The sequence below is a fragment of the Oncorhynchus gorbuscha genome, linkage group LG17, assembly GCF_021184085.1.
Source record: "Oncorhynchus gorbuscha isolate QuinsamMale2020 ecotype Even-year linkage group LG17, OgorEven_v1.0, whole genome shotgun sequence".
Classification (NCBI taxonomy): domain Eukaryota; kingdom Metazoa; phylum Chordata; class Actinopteri; order Salmoniformes; family Salmonidae; genus Oncorhynchus; species Oncorhynchus gorbuscha.
The window spans coordinates 8,519,767-8,540,935 of NC_060189.1; the positions used below are offsets into that span (position 1 = coordinate 8,519,767).

Sequence of the window (21,169 nt, forward strand, 5' to 3'; positions counted from 1 at the left end):
GTGTGCTTCTCTATCTCTCAACAGTCTTGGCCAAAAGTTTTAAATGACAAATTTTAATTTTCACTGTCTGCTGCCTCAGATTGTATGATGGCAATTTGCATATAGTCCAGAATGTTATGAAGATCAGATGAATAACAATTAATTGCAAAGTCCCTCTTTGCCATGCAAATGAACTGAATCCCCCAAAACACTTTTCCACTGCATTTCAGAACTGCCACAAAAGGACCAACTTACATCATGTCAGTGAGTCTCTCGTTATCACAGGTGTGAGTGTTGATGAGGACAAGGCTGGAGATCACTCTGTCATGCTGATTTGAGTTCGAATAACAGACTTGAAGCTTCAAAAGGAGGGTGGTGCTTAGAATCATTGTTCTTCCTCTGTCAAACATGGTTACCTGCAAGGAAACACGTTCCGTCATCATTGCTTTGCACAAAAAGGGCTTCACAGGCAAGGATATTGCTGCCAGTAAGATTGGACCTAAATCAACCATTTATCGGATCATCAAGAACTTCAAGGAGAGCGGTTCAATTGTTGTGGAGGCTTCAGGGTGCTCAAAGTCCAGCAAGAGCCAGAACCGTCTCCTAAAGTTGATTCAGCTGTGGGATCGGGGCACTACCAGTACAGAGCTTGCTCAGGAATGGCAGCAGGCAGGTGTGAGTGCATCTGCACACACAGTGAGGCGAAGATTTTGGTGGGTGGCCTGGTGTCAAGAAGGGCAGCAAAGAAGCGACTTCTTTCCAGGAAAAACATCAGTGACTGACTGATATTTTGAAAAAGGTATTGGATTGCTGAGGACTGGGACAAAGTAATTTTCTCTGAATCCCCTTTCCGATTGTTTGGGGCATCTGGAAAAAAGCTTGTCCGGAGAAGACAAGGTGAGCGCTACCATCAGTCCTGTGTCATGCCAACAGTAAAGCATCCTGAGACCATTCATGTGTAGGCTTCTCAGCCAAGGGAGTGGGCTCACTCACAATTTTGCCTAAGATCACAGTCATGAATAAAGAATGGTACCAACACATCCTTCGAGAGCAACATCTCCCAACCATCCAGGAACAGTTTGATGATGAACAATGCCTTTTCCAGCATGATGGAGCACCTTACCATAAGGCAAAAGTGATAACTAAGTGGCTTGGGGAACAACACATCGATATTTTGGGTCCATGGCCAGGAAACCCCCCAGACCTTAATCCCATTGAGAACTTGTGGTCAATCCTCAAGAGGCTGGTGGACAAACAAAAACCCACACATTCTGACAAACTCCAAGCATTGATTATGCAAGAATGGGCTGCCATCAGTCAGGATGTAGCCCAGAAGTTAATTGACAGCATGCCAGGGCGGATTGCAGAGGTCTTGAAAAAGAAGTGTTGACACTGTAAATATTGACTCTTTGCACCAACTTCATGTATTTGTCAATAAAAGCCTTTGACACTTATGAAATGCTTGTAATTATACTTCAGTATTTGATTAGTAACATCTGACAAAAATATCTAAAGACACTGGAGCAGCAAACTTTGTTGAAATTAATATTTGTGTCATACTCAACTTTTGGCCACGACTGTATATACTGAACCTCCTGCCATCACCATTTGAGTGAGCTGTCCTCATCGATGGTGCTGTGTACTGTGGGTCATTGTGCAGGTAGCAGAGAGAGCTCTGTACTACTGGAACAACGAGTACATCATGAGTCTGATCAGCGACAACGCAGCCAAGATCCTGCCCATCATGTTCCCGGCGCTCTACCGCAACTCCAAGACCCACTGGAACAAGTAAGTAGCCCCTCCTCAAAAAGAGCCATGTTCATTCGGCACCAAAAGAAAGACCACAAACCAAGATATGGAGGGATTACCTGGTCCAGGAAGACATTTATCATTTTCTGCTGTGACACCTAATAACAGTGACCTTGGTCTGCCCTCATATGCCACTCACCCCAAGATCTCAGAACATGTAGTGTGAGCAAGAGCTGGGTTTAAATACTATACTATAAACTTTTTAGATGCTCTTGATTGAGCTTGCCTGGCTTTTTTTGTGAGCTTGCCTGGCTTTTTTTGTGAGCTTCCCTGGCGCAAAAGTGCACAGCCATCTGGCATTACAGGCAGGTTATATCAAACAAATGACCAATAAAACACATTCTGTTCCTTGGAGGCATATTTAATTAACAAACAAACTAAATATATGATTAGAAAGTTCAACACCTTACCAAACTGTTTTATGTGGAACGAGACTTCTTTTAATATTAAGCTGCTCTGAATGTGCTAGTGTTGACTGCAGGGAGCTCAACAGTGGTTCAGACTTACTTTAGTCATTCACTGGAATCTAATTTTTGGTTTGGGCTTGGAGGACAGGGCTCTCCTTTATAGACATGACGGGCAGACTGACTCTCGCTCCTGTCTTTGCCCGTGTGTCTGTCTCTCTGTGCAGGACCATCCATGGCCTCATCTACAACGCTCTCAAGCTCTTCATGGAGATGAACCAGAAGTTGTTTGATGACTGCACACAGCAGTTCAGAGCAGAGAAAAACAAGTATGTAATATGCTAATCTGAAATGAGAATATTGTATATCTCAAATCTTGACTACAGATTGTAGTTAGTACATCATATTCTAGTCTTAATGTGAATGATAATATTACATTTAAAATGTGGAACCTGTTCACTAAATATTCTCATTCAGATTAGCATGTATCAAATCTTATATGACTATATATTGTAATGGTAAATAGATTATGCTAATCTGGAAGAAAATATATTATCATAGTCTCAAAGTTTAGATAGTATTGTAATGATTATTACATATGCAAATCTGAATGATAATATATCATATATACATAGTAGTGACTGTAGAGGGGGGGGGGGTTACTGTAGGGGGGGCTGAGGTTATGATTGTAGATGTTTGTTTCCTCCTATAGAGAGAAGGCCAAGTCAAAAGACCGGGAAGAGGCTTGGATAAAGATTGAGAACCTTGCCAAATCCAACCCACAGGTGTGTGTGTGTGTGTGTGTGTGTGTGTGTGTGTGTGTGTGTGTGTGTGTGTGTGTGTGTGTGTGTGTGTGTGAGGGTGAGGGACACACAGCAGTGTGTACATGCGTGGCATCTAAAGAGCTGAAGTAGTTTCCTTTCAGTCTTCTCTCTGAGGACTGTTTGCTGTGCAGAGTATGCCCAGTCTTTTCTACCACATGCTCTGCATCACCCTTTCCTGGTTAAGATCAGGAGGTTGATCAGGAGATTGGTTGTTTGCTGAATGATATAGTGGCATACGATCTCCGTAGCCAAACCTGTACTAAGTCAAGTGAAATGCCAGTTGCCTGAACGGTCTTCCTAAACTGCATTCCTATTTTATATTGCTTCATTTCTGGTCTCAGTAAATACAAACTAAGGTGGAAGTACCTACTGTGAACTGCATTCCCAATGTCTTGTTTTATTATAGGTAGTCTTCTAGGGTGGATGTTGAACAGTCCTAGCATAAGGTAAAATCTACTCTTAATGACCGTACTAATGATCAGTTGAATTAGTCTGTCTGCACCACATCATTTTCTACTCTCACCAGATATCTAATAGAAGCCATGACTCCAGCATCCAATTTCAAAACTTTTCTGTTTATCTAAACTCTCTCTCTGAATCTTTTGTCTTTGCATGCGACTTAAGTCTCTTTCTCCATTTTTCTTTTTGTGTGTTCGTTTCCTGTTAACATTAGTCTCTTATCCGTGTTGATTCCACTGGCCTCAACAGTCCAGTAGCAATGGCGTCTGATGGTCCATTAACCTATGAAGAAGTTCACAGGTTAAAAAAGACTAACGGAAGAAGTCGCCCAGGTAACTGTCCGTCTTCGGTCTGTCCGTCAGTGCTGATCTTGGATCAGGTCCCCCCCTGCACCTGTCACCTTAATCATTATGATCTACTCTGAGACATGTTATGACATTGGGCCCTGATCACTCTTTTCAAAATTGGTCCTGGACTGTTTCTCCTATAGAGGGATGACTCGTCAACTGTTTCTCCTGTAGAGGAGGGATGACTCGTCAACTGTTTCTCCTGTAGAGGAGGGATGACTCGTCAGACCATGGACTGAACACTGGAATCAACTACTTTCGTTATTGTCTGTTCTCTCTTCGACTCACCTTTTCCTTCCTTCCTTCCCTTTTTTCTTTCTGTTAAATGTCATCAGGGTAGTCCTGGTAACTAACATTTCACCAACTCTTTTCTCACCGTCCTGTTTGGTGCATGGCTGTCTTAGTTCATTAGCATGGCGCATGGTGAGCGGTTTTCTGTCAATTGGTGATTGTCTCTAAACATGACTTTAATGTGAAAAAAGGAGTGGTACTTGTGGCGAAAACGTAGTAGACCCAGGAGGATACTGTAGTTACAAGCAAAGCATTTTAATTCCATTGGACCGAACTCTCTCTAACACACTCCCCTTCCCCTGTTGCAGTTACGAACGAGAGACCAGAGGAAAGACCGGCCTATGATGCGGCGTAAGTCTGATCTCCCTCAGGACATCTACACCGCAAAAGCCTTGGAGACCCGTCGCCGAGCCGACGTCATGATCACTACCCGCGATGGGCTCTAGGTCTGCCCCTCTCTCTCTAGTTTCCAGTCCCATCTTCTCTCTTTCCTCTAGTGTCCAGTCCCCTCTTCTCTCCACCCTCATCCAAACCGCACATTCAGATTACTGGCCCAGTTTCCTCATCGTCGCCAGTACACAACCCCCCCCCGGATTTCTGCTTTCTCAGGTGTTTCTTTTTGGGAGGGGTGGGGCCGCAACTTTCCTTTTTAGTCTAGCCGTCAATTTTTTTTTTGCTTAATCGTGCATAACAGTATCGGCTCATCCCTCCAGGCTCTTACTGTACAAATGAAAATGGGGGAAGTTCCGTTTCACTAGCAACATGACAAGCTCCTATGTTCCCCCATTGAGCGCAGTTGATAGAGAGCAGAAACAGAATGGGGGAGGCTCCTCTCGTTTCCTCATGTCAGTTTCTGTTAAGGGGAAACAAAACTAAGAACAGCCATTGTTGGATGGTGGGTGGTGATTGGATCGACTTTTCGGAAGTTTTGTTTCTTCTTTTCCTTTTCTTTTTTTTTTGTAATCCCAGGGACATTTGCCAGTGCCAAGACTGTTTGTTCTTTCTGTGTCTGTTTTTCTGTGTGAGAGAAACCAGGATGACTATCTAGGTAGACAGCCTGCGTCGTTTGCCTTCGTTGTTTTGGAGACTCAGATGATTCAAATGTTGTTGTTTTTTTAATAAGCTGAAGAGCAACAGGAATTTCTGAAGTGACTGATCCATCTGTTCTGATGAAGTCCCTTTATGACTAGGATGGAGGGCAGGACGGGAGGTTCTCTGTGGACACTGGACTCTTTACACCCTACACTTTGTGCCATGCACATTCTTTCGTTGGATTGATTTCCTTTCTGTTGAAGTCCATTGGCAATATGTGAGCCAGATCACAATGAAATATTGACAGTTCAAACAATGGTACTTATTTCATACGCAGAAACACATTGGGTGGTTGTTAGTCTGCACCCAGTTTGTCATATTCAAAAGCCCTTCTTAGACATGTCAGTGTCCTTAATTCATACATAATGCATGTCCCCAGTTCTTACTGCTATTGGGGAAGCTTCATTTAAATCTCAATGGCCAGCTAGGAAGTGTTTGGTTTGACACAGTCCATCAAGACACATGTAGCCACACACACTGTAATGCTACGTTATGCAGAACATTCCACAAACGTTCCAACTGAAATGACATTATGACACTTTACCTGGGGGTGTCAGTTTGAGGAAGGCGAGGTGCAGAATTACTCATCTCGATCACATAATCCGTTATGTGGGATGTAGGGTGATGTTGTAGAACTGTGATTCTGCACAGACTGACTGTAATGAAGTCCTTCTCAAAAGCACACCTTGTCCTCAGATGCAGGCTTTTCAGAAGCCCTGGCGCTGCTTGCTAGTCAAGCATGTTCCAGAAGTACACATGGTATCACATGCCCTGAAGCCCCCCCCCCCACAGCGGTCTCACGTTTCTCCATGTTGGTTTTTACCAGTGCCCTCCTACCCACAGATGCTTTGCTGTGGAGCTGAAAGGACTGTTACTTGTCTTGTTGTGAAGTACTTAACAAATGGGGATCAGAGAGCTGTTTATGGGATGGCGGAATGCTACACGATGAGAACAGCAACACTGTTTGGATGACAACCGTTTCATGTGACAGTTGAATGAGCATTGGAAGAGGGGATTTCAAACCTGAATACCTCTTTGGATGGTATCTGTAACCGTTAAGAATAAGTCTATTGAAAATGCACTTCCTGAAACTTGAAAGATGTGACATGTTTTTGTATCTTCAATGAAGCGCTCTTCAGTGTCCCGTTGAGTCTATATGTACAGTCTGCTCTGCTTTCTCAAGTTCAGGAAGCTGTCCATTTCCTGGACTGGACAAGAAAACAACCCATAAGTAAGCATTTCAGTGTTAGTCCACGCCTGTTGTTTACGAAGCATGTGACGAATACAATTTAATTTGATTGGGGCCCCATTGTAAATGTTAGTCTTTCTCTGGTACCATTGTTTGAACTTGCAAATCTAGTACATGTATCCAATCTGTATTGTCTTTTCTGTTTCTAGTCTCTGGCAACTGGTAGCCTGGATGCTCATTTTAGCATTGTAGCTGCCAATGGAAAGGGCCAATGTTGAAAGACTGGCATCCAGGCTTGGCTTGGTAACTCCATTATTAATACTTAAATGCAAAAAGGTGTTCATTTAACTACCATGTATCTTTTGTCCTGGACGAATGGCACTTGCCGAAACAATTTGACCCCCCCCCCCCAAAAAAACCCAAATCTTCACTTTTATATAACAGTATCATTTGGAAAGATGTTTGATCAGTTTGCTTTTTATGTGTTCAAACTGTTTTTTTATTTTATTTTTAAGACACATCAATTACTCGTATGACAAGTTAGACAACAAATGTTTTGGGTTGTTTTCTGGAATTGTTTGCTTGGCCTCTGCAGGTTTTTAGTTAGAACATGTACTTTCCAGAATATAATAACTTGACAAGTGTCCTTTTTGTCTGTGATCTGTACTATGTGGCTTCATTTAATATTGTACATATGATTTACTTTGTTTTATGTAGTGTTATATCTAGATTAATTTTGTATAAAATTGTCCTCTGTACAGAATAAAACATCAATAGCAATGACAAAGAAGTCAATGTGGCACATAACTTCTCTCTCCCCTGTAACTTTCTGCATTATTAGAAATAACACATCTAATATTTTCTTTAATTCCCAATTATCTGTGACCAGATTTCAGTCTGTAGCCTTTTGTGTGCTTTTATCACAATCTCAAGTGGTGTTCATCTGTAATAGAATGAATAATGAGAATATTTGAATTTTATATTTTCAACCATACATCAATTCTGGAGGCATTTTACTTCACGGAAGTCTCAAAACGCAGTCGGTTATTATACGTTTTGACAGTTAAGTGTATATGATTTGATCTGAGGGGAAATGGATACGGCTAAAAACGATTTCTTCCTCATCACTTACTGTATAGACACCCCTTTTGGGTGGTGGACCATTCTTGACACGCACACAGCCAGCAGTGTTGCTGTTCTTGATACAAACCGATGCGCCTGGCACCTACTAGCATACCCCGTTAAGACATTTAAATCTTGCCCATCCACCCTCTGAATGGCACACTTTTTAAAAATGTTTATTTGATTTCACCTTGTATTTAACCAGGTAGGCTAGTTGAGAACAAGTTCTCATTTACAACTGCGACCTGGCCAAGATGAAGCAAAGCAGTGCGACACAAACAACACAAAGTTACATGGAATAAACAAACGTACAGTCAATAACACAATAGAAAAAAAGTCTATATACAGTGTGTGCAAATGGCATAAGGGGGTATGGCAATAAATAGGCCATAGTAGTAAAGTAATTACAATTTAGCAGATTAACACTGGAGTGATAGATGAACAGGTGGTGTGTAAGTAGTGGTATTGGTGTGCAAAAGAGCAGCAAAGTAAAAAAACATTTTTTTAAAATGGGGATGAGGTAGGTGGATTAGATGGGCTCTGTACAGCTGCAGCGATCAGTTAGCTACTTGGATAGTTGATGTTTAAAGTTAGTGAGGGAAATGTAAGTCTTCAGCTTTATATTTTTTAATACACTTATTTATTTAGGCAATTCATTCCAGTCATTGGCAGCAGAGAACTGGAAGGAAAGGCGGCCAAAGGTGGTGTTGGCTTTAGGGATGACCAGTGAGAGATACCTGCAGGAGTGCGTGCTACGTGTTATCGTGAGCTGAGTGAAGGCGGAGCTTTACCGAGCATAGACTTGTTGATGACCTGGAGCCAGTGGGTCTGGCGACGAATATGTAGCGAGGGCCAGCCGACTAGAGCATACAGGCCTCAGTGGTTTACATTTACATTTAAGTCGTTTAGCAGACGCTCTTATCCAGAGCGACTTACAAATTGGTGCATTCAGTTGGTGATATAAGGCTCTTTGGTAACAAAACGGATGGCACTGTGATAGACTGCATCCAATTTGCTGAGTAGAGTATTGGAAGCTATTTTGTAGATGGCATCGCCGAAGTCTAGGATCGATAGGATAGTCAGTTTTACTAGGGTAAGTTTGGCGGCGTGAGTGAATGAGGCTTTGTTGCGAAATAGGAAGCCGATTCTAGATTTAATTTTGGATTGGAGATGTTTGATATGAGTCTGGAAGGAGAGTTTAGTCTAGCCAGACACCTAGGTAGTTGTTCACGTATTCTAGGTCAGAACCGTCCAGAGTAGTGATGCTAGTTGGGCGGGCGTGTGGGCAGCGAACGGTTGAAAAGCATGCATTTGGTTTTGCTAGCGTTTAAGAGCAGTTGGAGGCCACGGAAGGAGTGTTGTATGGCATTGAAGCTCGTTTGGAGGTTAACACAGTGTCCAAAGAAGGGCCAGATGTATACAGAATGGTGTCGTCTGCGAAGAGGTGGATCAGGGAATCACCCGCAGCCTGTTTGTGCTGGTCAAAGGCAGTCAGGTCTGGATTGAACCAAGGGCTATATCTGTTCTTAGTTCTACATTTTTGAAAGGGGCATGCTTATTTAAGATGGAGAGGAAATTACTTTTAAAGAATGACAAGGCATCCTCGACTGGCGTGATGAGGCCAATATTCTTCCAGGATACCTGGGCCAGGTCGATTTAGAAAGGCCTGCTCGCAGAAGTGTTTTCGGGAGCGTTTTGACAGTGATGAGGGGTAGTCGTTTGACCACAGACCCATAGCGAATGCAGGCAATGAGGCAGTGATCGCTGAGATCCTGATTGAAAACAGCAGAGGTGTATTTGGAGGGCAAGTTGGTCAGGATGATCTCTGAGGGTGCCCATGTTTACGGATATAGGGTTGTACCTGGTTGTTTCCTTTAATTTGTGTGAGATTGAGGGCATCTATCTTAGATTTTAGGACTGCTGAGGTGTTAAGCATATCCCAGTTTAGTTCACCTAACAGAAGGAACTCTGAAGATAGATGCTAGGCAATCAATCCACAATCCATGTCTCGATTTGTCTCGAGGCTTAATTGTTTAACCAGTGTTGTCCCCTTCATCTACACCTAATTTTGAAGTGGGATTTAACAAGTGACACAGCTTTGACCTGGAATTCACTTGGTCAGTCTGTCATGGAAAGGGCAGATGTTCTAAATGTTTTTTACACTCCGTGTAGAAGTCAATGTACAGCTAACTGCCAAAATAAAGGAAATGCCAACAGTGTCATAATATAGTTTTGAGCCAGAACAGTTTCAATGTGCCTTGGCATAGATTCTACAAGTGTCTGGAACTCTATTGGAGGGGTGCGACAATTCTTTCTTGAGAAATTCCATATTTGTTGTTATGTTGATGGTGTTGGAAAACAGTCTCAGGTGCTGCTCCTGAATCTCCCATAAGTGTTCAATTGGGTTGAGATCTGGTGACTGACACACACACACTCTTTAAAACCCCTATGCTAATTTTGAGAGCCCTCTCTAAGTCACATCTCTTCTAGCCATGGTAGCCAAAATAAATCTGCAACTGGGCAATTTTATACCTGACCCTAAGCATGATGGGATGTTAATTGCTTCATTTAACTCAGAAATCACACCTGTGTGGAAGCACCTGCTTGTATTTGGAAAGTATTCAGACCTAGACGTTTACCACATTGTTCCATTTTTAAAATATGCCATAATGTGTTTAAAAACATTTTTTATCCCTCAATCTACACACTATCCCATTATGACAAAGCAAAAACGGGGTTAGAAAGTTTTGCAAATGTACAAAATAAAACCATTTAGGTAAAAATTCAGACCATTTACAAAATTCAGACCAGTACTTTGAAGCACTTTTTTTGTTTGGAGAGTTTCTCCCATTATTCTCTGCAGATCCTCTCAAGCGCTCCGGTTCGATGAGGAACGTCGCTGCACAGCTGGTTTCAGGTCTCCAGAGATGTTCAATCAAGTCCGGCCTCTGGCTGGGTCACTCAAGGACATTCGGAAACATTCGAAAACTTGTCCGGAAGCCACTCCTGTGTTGTCTTGAATGTGTGCAAGTCATTGTCCTGTTAGACTGGGGCGAAGATTCACCTTCCGAGGTCCTGAGCGCTCTGGAGCAGGTTTTCATCAAGGAGCTCTCTACTTTGCTCCATCTTTCCCTCAATCCGGACTAGTCTCCCAGTCCCTGCTGCTGAAAAACATCCACAAAGCATGATGCTGCCACCACCATGCTTTACCTTAGGGATGGTGCCAGGTTTCCTCCAGACACCTTAGGGATGGTGCCAGGTTTCCTCCAGACACCTTAGGGATGGTGCCAGGTTTCCTCCAATCTTGGTTTAATCAGACCAGAGAATCTTGTTTCTCATGGTCAGAGTCCTTTTAGGTGCCTTTTGGCAAACCCCCGAGCGGGCTGTCATGTTCCTTTTACTGAGGTGTGGCATCTGTCTGGCCACTCTTACCATAAATGCCTGATTGGCGGAGTGCTGTAGAAATGGTTGTCCTGGAAGGTTCTCCCATTTCCACAGAGGGACTCTGGAGGTCTGTCAGAATTACCATTAGGTTCTTGGTCACCTCCCCCGATGGCTCAGTTTGGCTGGGCGGCCAGCTCTAGGAAGTGTCTTGGTGGTTCCAAGCTTCTTCCATTTAAGAATGAAGGAGGCCACTGTGTTCTTGGGGACCTTCAATGATGCAGAAATGTTTTGATACCCTTCCCCAGATCCCTCGACACAATCCGATCTTAGAGCTCCAAGGTCAATTCCTTCGACCTCATGGCTTGCTTTTCACTCTGACATGCACTGTCAACTGTGGGACCTTATATAGACAGGTGAGTGACTTTCCAGATCATGTCTAATCATTTGAATTTATCACAGGTGGACTCCAAGTTGTTGAAACATCTCAAGGATGCTCAATGGAAACAGGATGCACCTGAGTTCAATTTAGAGTCTCATAGCAAAGGGTCTGAATACTTATGTAAATAAGGTGTTTCTGTTTTTAATAAATTGGGAAAAATGTCTACAAACCTGCACCTCAATGTTAGGAAGGTGTTCTTAATGTTCTGTACAGTGTATTATACAGTTGGACAGCACCTTGTGCGGACAGCACCTTTCCTGTGACTGCCTTTATACAACTGACCACGATTTTCTTAAATCAAATATGTTTAAGTCAATTTGCATATACTGTCCGTAATACAAATGTAATGATTGTGTAATTGGTTTATAGTCTCCCTTTCGAGCTGAGCTTGCTATTGAAATTGACCTCTAAGAACTCATTGTAGGTAGCATCATTGACCACAAGAGGGCCCCAAATAACCTCTTTTGGGGTCTGACTGAATGAATTGTTTTTTGCTTCAGGCATAAACTACAACGTAGTGTCATTTCTCATTTTTTAATTTCTCAGGGTCATTTCTGCCTTGTGCGTTTTGGACCTAACTTTTGTAAATGTATTCTATCAGAAGAATGACGTTAACTTTCAGGAAAAACAAATTGATCAAGCTCAGCCACTTGTTTTTAGGTGCATTTTCCAACCTGTTAGGTGCATAATCCTAACCGGGTGGATATTTTGAGCCTGAATTGTCCATAGCTCTGTGAGCAAGCAAGATTGAGCTAGCATAATTTTGAACACTTGAACAGGATTTTAACTTCTCCATCAAAAACATTTTTGTATTTGGTAAAACATTTTTTTATATTTTTTTTATATAATTTAGCCGGGTTGTATAGGACATATAAACTAACAACATGGAACATTGATCAAACTGAAATTCTGACACTTCCTGTGTCCTTGTCGGAAGAGGTTGTTTTCTTAAATGGCGATTTACAACCAGCTAACAGGACGGAAAGGGACACAATCTTTTAATAAAATAATAATAATACAATATCGGGGACACATTTTAAATAAAATAAATACAAATCTTGAGAAAAAAAACATTACTGAGAGAGAATTTAACTACAATGATTAACACCTGGGGACATGGCAAAAACGCCTACATCCACTGAAAGAAAGTGTGAAAAATGTGTAAAAATCCATGTTTGTTTTTAAGGCAAAGAACACTTCTTTTTACTGACTTTATATTTAAATATTTTTGGAATCCCCATTTTACACTAAAGTTAGATTTCCTGGGGACAGAAAATGTACCGCATAATAGCAATGACCCACCATACTGCCTGACCATGTAGTGGTTATGGACTCAGAGCCAACACCTTACTGCCTGACCATGTAGTGGTTATGGACTCAGAGCCAACACCTTACTGCCTGACCATGTAGTGGTTATGGACTCAGAGCCAACACCTTACTGCCTGACCATGTAGTGGTTATGGACTCAGAGCCAACACCTTACTGCCTGACCATGTAGTGGTTATGGACTCAGAGCCAACACCTTACTGCCTGACCATGTAGTGGTTATGGACTCAGAGCCAACACCTTACTGCCTGACCATGTAGTGGTTATGGACTCAGAGCCAACACCTTACTACCTGACCATGTAGTGGTTATGGACTCAGAGCCAACACCTAACTGCCTGACCATGTAGTGGTTATGGACCCAAAGCCAACACCTAACTGCCTGACCATGTAGTGGTTATGGACCCACAGCCAACACCTTACTGTCTGACCATGTAGTGGTTATGGACCCAAAGCCAACACCTAACTGCCTGACCATGTAGTGGTTATGGACCCACAGCCAACACCTTACTGCCTGACCATGTAGTGGTTATGGACTCAGAGCCAACACCTTACTGCCTGACCATGTAGTGGTTATGGACCCAAAGCCAACACCTAACTGCCTGACCATGTAGTGGTTATGGACTCAGAGCCAACACCTTACTGCCTGACCATGTAGTGGTTATGGACCCAAAGCCAACACCTAACTGCCTGACCATGTAGTGGTTATGGAGCCAAAGCCAACACCTAACTGCCTGACCATGTAGTGGTTATGGACCCAAAGCCAACACCTAACTGCCTGACCATGTAGTGGTTATGGACCCAAAGCCAACACCTAACTGCCTGACCATGTAGTGGTTATGGACCCAAAGCCAACACCTAACTGCCTGACCATGTAGTGGTTATGGACTCAGAGCCAACACCTTACTGTCTGACCATGTAGTGGTTATGGAGCCAAAGCCAACACCTAACTGCCAGGTCACAGTGAAAGGAAGGTTTATTTGTTATATTTGGAAAAAATATACATATCAGTCATTTAAAGTGCAAACTCCTCTACTAATGTACCTTGTCATTGTTATTCTATGCTCTAGACCAGCTCTACAAATTAGGAAACATAATTAGATGTGTGTTCCTTGATCATTTGCATATGTTTTTATTCATATACAATTAATGGTGCCTTCTTTTAAGGAGTATAAACCTGTTCAGGGCCCCATGTCAGGAGGACTACATAACCAAAACGTTAGCATGTGGAAATGGTGCCAGGGAAACTAAACCGAAGAATCGATTGCTGTCATACCTTGTCCCTAGACTCCTTTCTGGGTAAGGAAACCAATGTGTCATTTTGAAATTTGGCCCTTTACTATCCCTTTAACAGTTTTCTAAGTGTTATGTGAGAATCACAGCACCTATTTTGTCATACTGGATCTCAGGTTTGTTAGGTAAAGTTGGTGTACTAAAAAATGTTATATTTACAGTGACATGGTTTTGTAGCTACAGCTCCTATATCATGAAATCTTTTTTGCAGTATTTAATTTCTTGGACACATCATATCAGATCCAACCATACACTAACTAGCTATTTACCGGCACAGGAAGAGCCAAGCAATCAGCAGGAAAAGTAGTTTCACGGAGACACATTTTCCACCACGCCCACTTGCACTTTGCCACACCAGGTCAAATAGGATATTTCATAATTGCTCTGCATTTTCTGGATTGGATTTGAGTGACAAATGTCAGTATTGACACCAGTCTGCATCCACATGCTTGATGGATTACATCCTATATCCTATATTACATCCTATATTGATGGATTACATCCTATATCCTATATTACATCCTATATTGATGGATTACATCCTATATCCTATATTACATCCTATATTGATGGATTATATCCTATATCCTATATTACATCCTATATTGATGGATTACAACCTATATCATATATCATATATATCCTATATTACATCCTATATTGATGGATTCCACCCTATATCCTATATTACATCCTATATTGATGGATTACAACCTATATCATATATATCATATATATCCTATATTACATCCTATATTGATGGATTCCACCCTATATCCTATATTACATCCTATATTGATGGATTCCACCCTATATCCTATATTACATCCTATATTGATGGATTACAACCTATATCATATATATCATATATATATCCTATATTACATCCTATATTGATGGATTAAAACCTATACCATAAATGTCCTATATCCTATATTACATTGATTTCACAGAAGTGTGATTACTTTGTTACATTGTGTTGTTTAAGTGTTCTCTTTATTTTTTTGAGCAGTGTATATATATATGGTGCATTTAAAGTGAGTCCCAACACACTTAAGAAAAGAGGTGAAATAGAAGAATATAATCATGAACAACATTAAAATCAAAAGCTTATGACAAGCTTGACGGGAGCAGCGTGGTACTACACAAAAAAGCTTAGGGTTATTCAAGTTTACCAGGATCTTTACCAGTGCTTTGAGAGACTAGTCAAGGATCATATCACCTCCACCCTACCTGACACCCTAGACCCACTCTAATATGCTTACGACCCCAATAGGTCCACAGACGACGCAATCACACTGCCCTAACCCATCTGGACAAGTGGAATACCTATGTAAGAATGCTGTTCATCGACTACAGCTCAGCATTTAACACCATAGTACCCCCCAAACTCGTCATTAAACCGCCCTGTGCAACTAGGTCCTGGACTCTCTGACGGGATGCCCCCATGTGGTGAGGGTAGGAAACGACCTCTCCATCCCACTGATCCTCAACACTGGGCCCCCACAAGGGTGCGTTCTCAGCACTCTCCTGTACTCCCTGTTCACCCATGACTGCGTGGCCATGCACGCCTCCAACTCAATCATCAAGTTTGCAGACGACACTACAGTGGTAGGCTTGATTACGGACAACGACGAGATGGCCTACAGGGAGGTGGTGAGGGCCCTCGGAGTGTGGTGTCAGGAAAATTACCTCACACTCAACATCAACAAAACAAAGGAGATGATTGTGGACTTCAGGAAACAGCAGAGGGTGCACCCCCCAATCCACATCGACGGGACAGTAGTGGAGAAGGTGGAAAGTTTTAAGTTCCTCGGTGTACACATCACGGACAAACTGAAATGGTCCACCCACACAGACAGCGTGGTGAAGAAGGCGCAACAGCACCTCTTCAACCTCAGGAAACTGAAGAAATTAGTTAGATTACTTGTTAGATATTACTGCACGGTCGGAACTAGAAGCACAAGCATTTCACTATACTCGCATTAACATCTGCTAACCATGTGTATGTGACCAATAAAATATAATTTGATTGGATCCCATTCGGGCTTTTCCTTGCCCGAGCAACATTCCAACCGCTAATGCACCGCTGTCTGGGGTTGCTTGAGCAAATCAATAAATCTCTATTGATATAAAGTGAGGCTCCAGAAGTATTGGGACAGTGACACTGTTGTTGTTTTAGCTCTGTGCTCCAGCTCTTTGGATTTGAGATTATACAATGACTATGAGGTTAAAGTGCAGACTGTCAGCTTTCATTTGAGGGTGAACTGTTTAGAAATTACAGCACTTTTTTTGTACACCCCCCCCACCATTTTAGGAGACCAAAAGTATTTGGACAAATTCACTTACAGTATATGTGTGTTAAAGTAGTACAAAATCGTGTATTTTGTCCCATTGTATGCAATGACTACATCAAGGTTGTGATTCTATACATTTTTTGGATGCATTTTCTGTTTCTTTTGTTTGTGTTTCAGATTATTTTGTGCCAAGTAGAAATGAATATTAAATTATGTATTTTGTCATTTGATTAACTTTAATTGTAAAAAATAATGTTTCTAAACACTTCTACAATAATGTGGATGCTGATCATTGTGATTGCTGATCATTCTGAATGAATAATGGTGAGTGAGAAAGTTAGACGCACAAATATCATACCCTCAAGACATGCTAACCTCTCACCATTACAATAACAGGTGAAGTTAGCATTTTTGGGGGGGTGGGGGGGTGATATTTGTGCGTCTAACTTTTTGTTAATTTACATGTATTTCTTCACCTTTATTTAACCAGGTAGGCTAGTTGAGAACACCTTTATTTAACCAGGTAGGCTAGTTGAGAACAAGTTCTCATTTACAACTGCGACCTGGCCAAGATGAAGCAAAGCAGTGCGACACAAACAACACAAAGTTACATGGAATAAACAAGAGTACAGTCACCAACACAATAGAAAAAAGTCTATATACAGTGTATGCAAATGGCGTGAGGAGGTAAGGCAATAAATAGGCCATAGTAGCGAAGTAATTACAATTTAGCAAATGAACACTGGAGTGATAGATGAACAGATGATGATGTGCAAGTAGAAATACTGGTTTGCAAAAGAGCAGAAAAGTAAATAAAAACAATATGGGGATGAGATAAGTAGATTGGATGGGCTATTTACAGATGGGCTATGTACAGCTGCAGTGATCGGTTAGCTGCTCAGGTAGCTGATGTTTAAAGTTAGTGAGGGAAATATAATTCTCCAGCTTGAGCAATTTTTGCAATTCGTTCCAGTCATTGGCGGCAGAGAACTGGAAGGAAAGGCGGCCAAAGTAGGTGTTGACTTTGGGGATGACCGTTGAGATATACCTGCTGGAGCGCCTGCTTCAGGTGGGTGTTGTTATTGTGACCAGTGAGCTGAGATGAGGCGGAGCTTTACCTAACTTCCTCACTCGTTATGGGTATGCTTTTAATCATTAAGGGCTGGGGAGTTTTTCTGAATGAACAATACATGGAATGGACCTAAAGCACAAGCAAAATCCTAGAGGAAAACCTGATTCAGTCTGCTTTCCAACAGACACTAGGTGATTAATTCACCTTTCAGCAGGACAATAACTTAAAACACAAGGCCAAATATACACTGGAGTTGCTTACCAAGAAGACAGTGAATGTCCCTGAGCAGCTGAGTTACAGTTTTGACTTAAATCTTCTTGATAATCTGTCAATACCTGAAAATGGTTGTCTAGCAATGGTCAACCAACGTTTTAACAGGGCTTGAAGAATTTTGAAAAGAATAATGGGCAAATGTTGCACAGTCTAGATGTGGAAAGCTCTTAGAGACTTATCCAGAAAGACCGTAAAACTAATCGCTGCCAAAGGTGCTTCTACAAAGTATTGACTCAGGGGTGTGAATACTTATGCGAATGAGATATTTCTGTATTTAATATTCAATACATTTGCAAACATTTAAAAAAACATGTTTTAACTTTGTCACTATGGGGTACTGTGTGTAGATGTCTGTAACACGTCAACATGTGGAATAAGTCAAGAGGTATGATTACTTTCTGATGACAGTGTACGTAGTAGTGCTACTGCAGTTTGTTGAAGGCTACAATGCGTCTCTACACTTGGTCATGGTTTTGGACGAGCCACTCCAGTGCCTTTAGGGTCAGCTGTGGTGAACACGTAGAAAAACCCCAAAGGGATAACTTGTTTCTACACTAATCTGTGATTTTTACTGTCACCGGGGCAGGGACACATTGAGACACACACTCTACATAGAGCGGATCAGCAGCACCGCTTCACTTCCCAGATCAAAGTAACATAAGGAACACTCAGCAAATAGCAAACAAACCAAGCATTTCATCTGTTAATATCCCAAAGCAGAGTGTCCCTCATTGTCCAAATGTCATCATGTTAGAGTAATGCCACCGGAAAATCCCCTCTAGTCTAGCTTCTAATCTCATATTTGACTGTAGTCTTTCCAAGATTTGCCAGAGTGAACACAGATTAGGATTAAATAACAGGAAATGGACCATATTTATGCGCTTTATAATTTATTCTGTTTTTTGCTTATTAAATTTTGCTGTCCCAATGTGAACCTTCCATTTACATTGGGCTAGCGGGATTGTAACAATGTATGTTGCATATTGCAACATTAATTAGTCATGGTAAAATGCTATACAAGTTCCTGGGGCATAAATTAGTACCCATAATGAACCACAAAATTATTGTTCTGGGGTGGTAATGAATATCATGTCCTGGGAAGATGCTATTCTTGTTTACCATACATTTACCATGTGCGGGTCACCATGCCTTTTGAAATGGAATTTACCCTTTCCACTTTTCGCTTTGCAGAAGGCTTCTGGGGCTACGACTTCACGTCATAGTACCACAGTTTCTGAAAAACATTCTCTAAATGCTGTCGGCGGGTCTCAAAATCTGATGAATAGACAATTCCATAATTACCCATGACCACCTCCTGAAGAATAATGTTGTGGTTTATTATGGATACTCATTTATACCCAGGAAATTGGATAGCATTTGACCATTATTTGTGAACTAATTGATGTTGCAATATACAATATATAACCTTCCAATCCCACTAGCCCAATGAAAATTCAAGGTTCACATTGGGACAACAGAATGTAAGATAAATAAATTATAAAGCGCATAAATATGGTCAATTTCCTGTGATTTAATCCTAATCTGTGTTCAGGAAAGACTACAGTCAAATATGAGATTAGAAACTAGACTAGTGGGGATTTTCCGGTGGCATTACTCTAACATGATGACATTTGGACAATGACGGATACTCTGCTTTGGGATATTAACAGATGAAATGAGTCACGCCTTGGTCTTAGTATTTTGTGTTTTCTTTATTTATTTGGACAGGCCAGGGTGTGACATGGGTTATTGTGGTGTGTTTTTGTCTTGGGGTTTTGTGGGGTGTCTACGTAGTCTATGGCTGCCTGAGGCGGTTCTCAATCAGAGTCAGGTGATTATCGTTGTCTCTGATTGGGAGCCATATTTAGGCATATTTAGGTGATTGTTCCTGTCTCTGTGTAGTGTTCACCAGATAGGCTGTATTAGGTTTTTCACGTTCCGTTTGTTGTTTTTGTATTTATTTAGTTATTTCATGTATCGCTATATTCTTCATTAAAGAACATGAGTAACCACCACGCTGCATTTTGGTCCGATCCTTGTTCTACCTCTTCATCAGAGGAGGAGATAGAAGAACGCCGTTACAGAATCACCCACCACAAATGGACCAAGCAACGTGGTAACAGGCAACAGCGGCAGCAGGAGCAGCGCGACAAGAAATTCTGGACTTGGGAGGAAATCCTCGACGGGAGAGGACCCTGGGCTAAACCAGGGGAATGTAGCTGCACCAAGGTGCAGTGTGAGAGGGACTGGACATGGGAGGACGAACTGGACGGTGAAGGACCTTGGGCTCAGCCTGGAGAATATCGCCAGCCCAAGGAAGAACTGGAGGCGAAGAAAGCGGAGAGGCGCTGGTATGAGGAGGCAGCACGGCGACGCGGATGGAAGCCTGAGAGTCAGCCCCAAAGATTTCTTGGGGGAGGCTCACAGGGAGTATGGCTATGCCAGGTAGGAGACCTGCGCAAACTCCCTGTGCTTACCGAGGGGCTAGAGAGACCGGGCAGGTACCGTGTTATGCTATGGAGCGCACAGTGTTTCCAGTGCGGGTGCATAGCCCGGTGCGGTTCATACCAGCTCTTCGTATTGGCCGGGCTAGAGTGGGCATCGAGCCAGGTAAGGTTGGGCAGGCTCGGTGCTCAAGAGCTCCAGTGCGCCTGCACGGTCCGGTCTATCCAGAGCCACCTCCACACACCAGTCCTCCGGTGGCAGCTCCCCGCACCAGGCTTCTTGTGCGTGTTCTCTATCCAGTTCCACCAGTGCCAGCACCACGCATCAGGCCTACAGTGCGCCTCGCCTCTCCAGCGCTGCCGGAGTCTCCCGCCTGTTCAGCGCTGTCGGAGCCTTTCTCCTCTCCTGCGCTGCCGGAGTCTCCCGCCTGTTTAGCGCAGCCAGAGCCTTCCTTCTCTCCAGCGCTGCCGGAGTCTCCTGCCTGTTCAGCGCAGCCTGAGCTGCCAGTCTGCATGGAGCAGCCTGAGCTGTCAGACTGCATGGAGCAGCCAGAGCTGACAGTCTGCATGGAGCAGCCAGAGCTGCCAGTCTGCATGGAGCTGTCAGTCTGCATAGAGCAGCCAGAGCTGTCAGTCTGCATGGAGCAGCCAGAGCTGCCAGGTTGCATGGAGCAGCCAGAGCTGCCAGAGCTGCCAGTCTGCATAGAGCTGCCAGTCTGCATAGAGCAGCCAGAGCTGCCAGTCTGCATAGAGATGCCAGTCTGCATAGAGCAGCCAGAGCTGTCAGTCTGCATGGAGCAGCCAGAGCTGCCAGTCTGCATGGAGCAGCCAGAGCTGCCAGTCTGCATGGAGCAGCCAGAACAGCTAGATCCGTCAGTCGGCCAGACTCTTCCAGATCTGCCAGTCAGCCAGACTCTTCCAGATCTGCCAGTCAGCCAGACTCTTCCAGATCTGCCAGTCAGCCAGACTCTTCCAGATCCGCCAGCCAGCCAGGATCTGCAAGAGCCAACTACCTGCCTGAGCATCCTCTCAGTGCTGAGCGCCCTCTCAGTGCTGAGATTCCTCTCAGTGCTGGGCTTCCCCTCAGTGCTGGGCTTCCCCTCAATGCTGAGCTGCCCCTCAGTCCT

The 21,169-nt window shown here is 42.9% G+C and overlaps 1 protein-coding gene across 5 annotated transcripts in view; it reads left to right on the forward strand.

Annotated features, from left to right (window-relative positions):
• Window positions 1-7,388, forward strand: part of LOC124001142 (serine/threonine-protein phosphatase 2A 56 kDa regulatory subunit gamma isoform-like) — a 50,713-nt gene extending 43,325 nt beyond the window's left edge. Inside the window, exons 12-16 of one of the 5 annotated variants that reach the window (XM_046307731.1) lie at window positions 1,640-1,767; window positions 2,420-2,521; window positions 2,905-2,977; window positions 3,423-3,462; window positions 4,422-7,388. In XM_046307731.1, the coding sequence (XP_046163687.1) occupies window positions 1,640-1,767; window positions 2,420-2,521; window positions 2,905-2,977; window positions 3,423-3,434 (315 nt within the window). In that variant the 3' untranslated portion in view covers window positions 3,435-3,462; window positions 4,422-7,388. Of the gene's footprint in view, window positions 1-1,639; window positions 1,768-2,419; window positions 2,522-2,904; window positions 3,002-3,023; window positions 3,403-3,422; window positions 3,463-3,689; window positions 3,808-4,421 lie in introns of those variants that run through there. The other 4 variants (XM_046307734.1, XM_046307730.1, XM_046307729.1 and 1 more) reach the window with 4 other exon arrangements.
• Window positions 7,389-21,169: the final 13,781 nt, after the last annotated feature.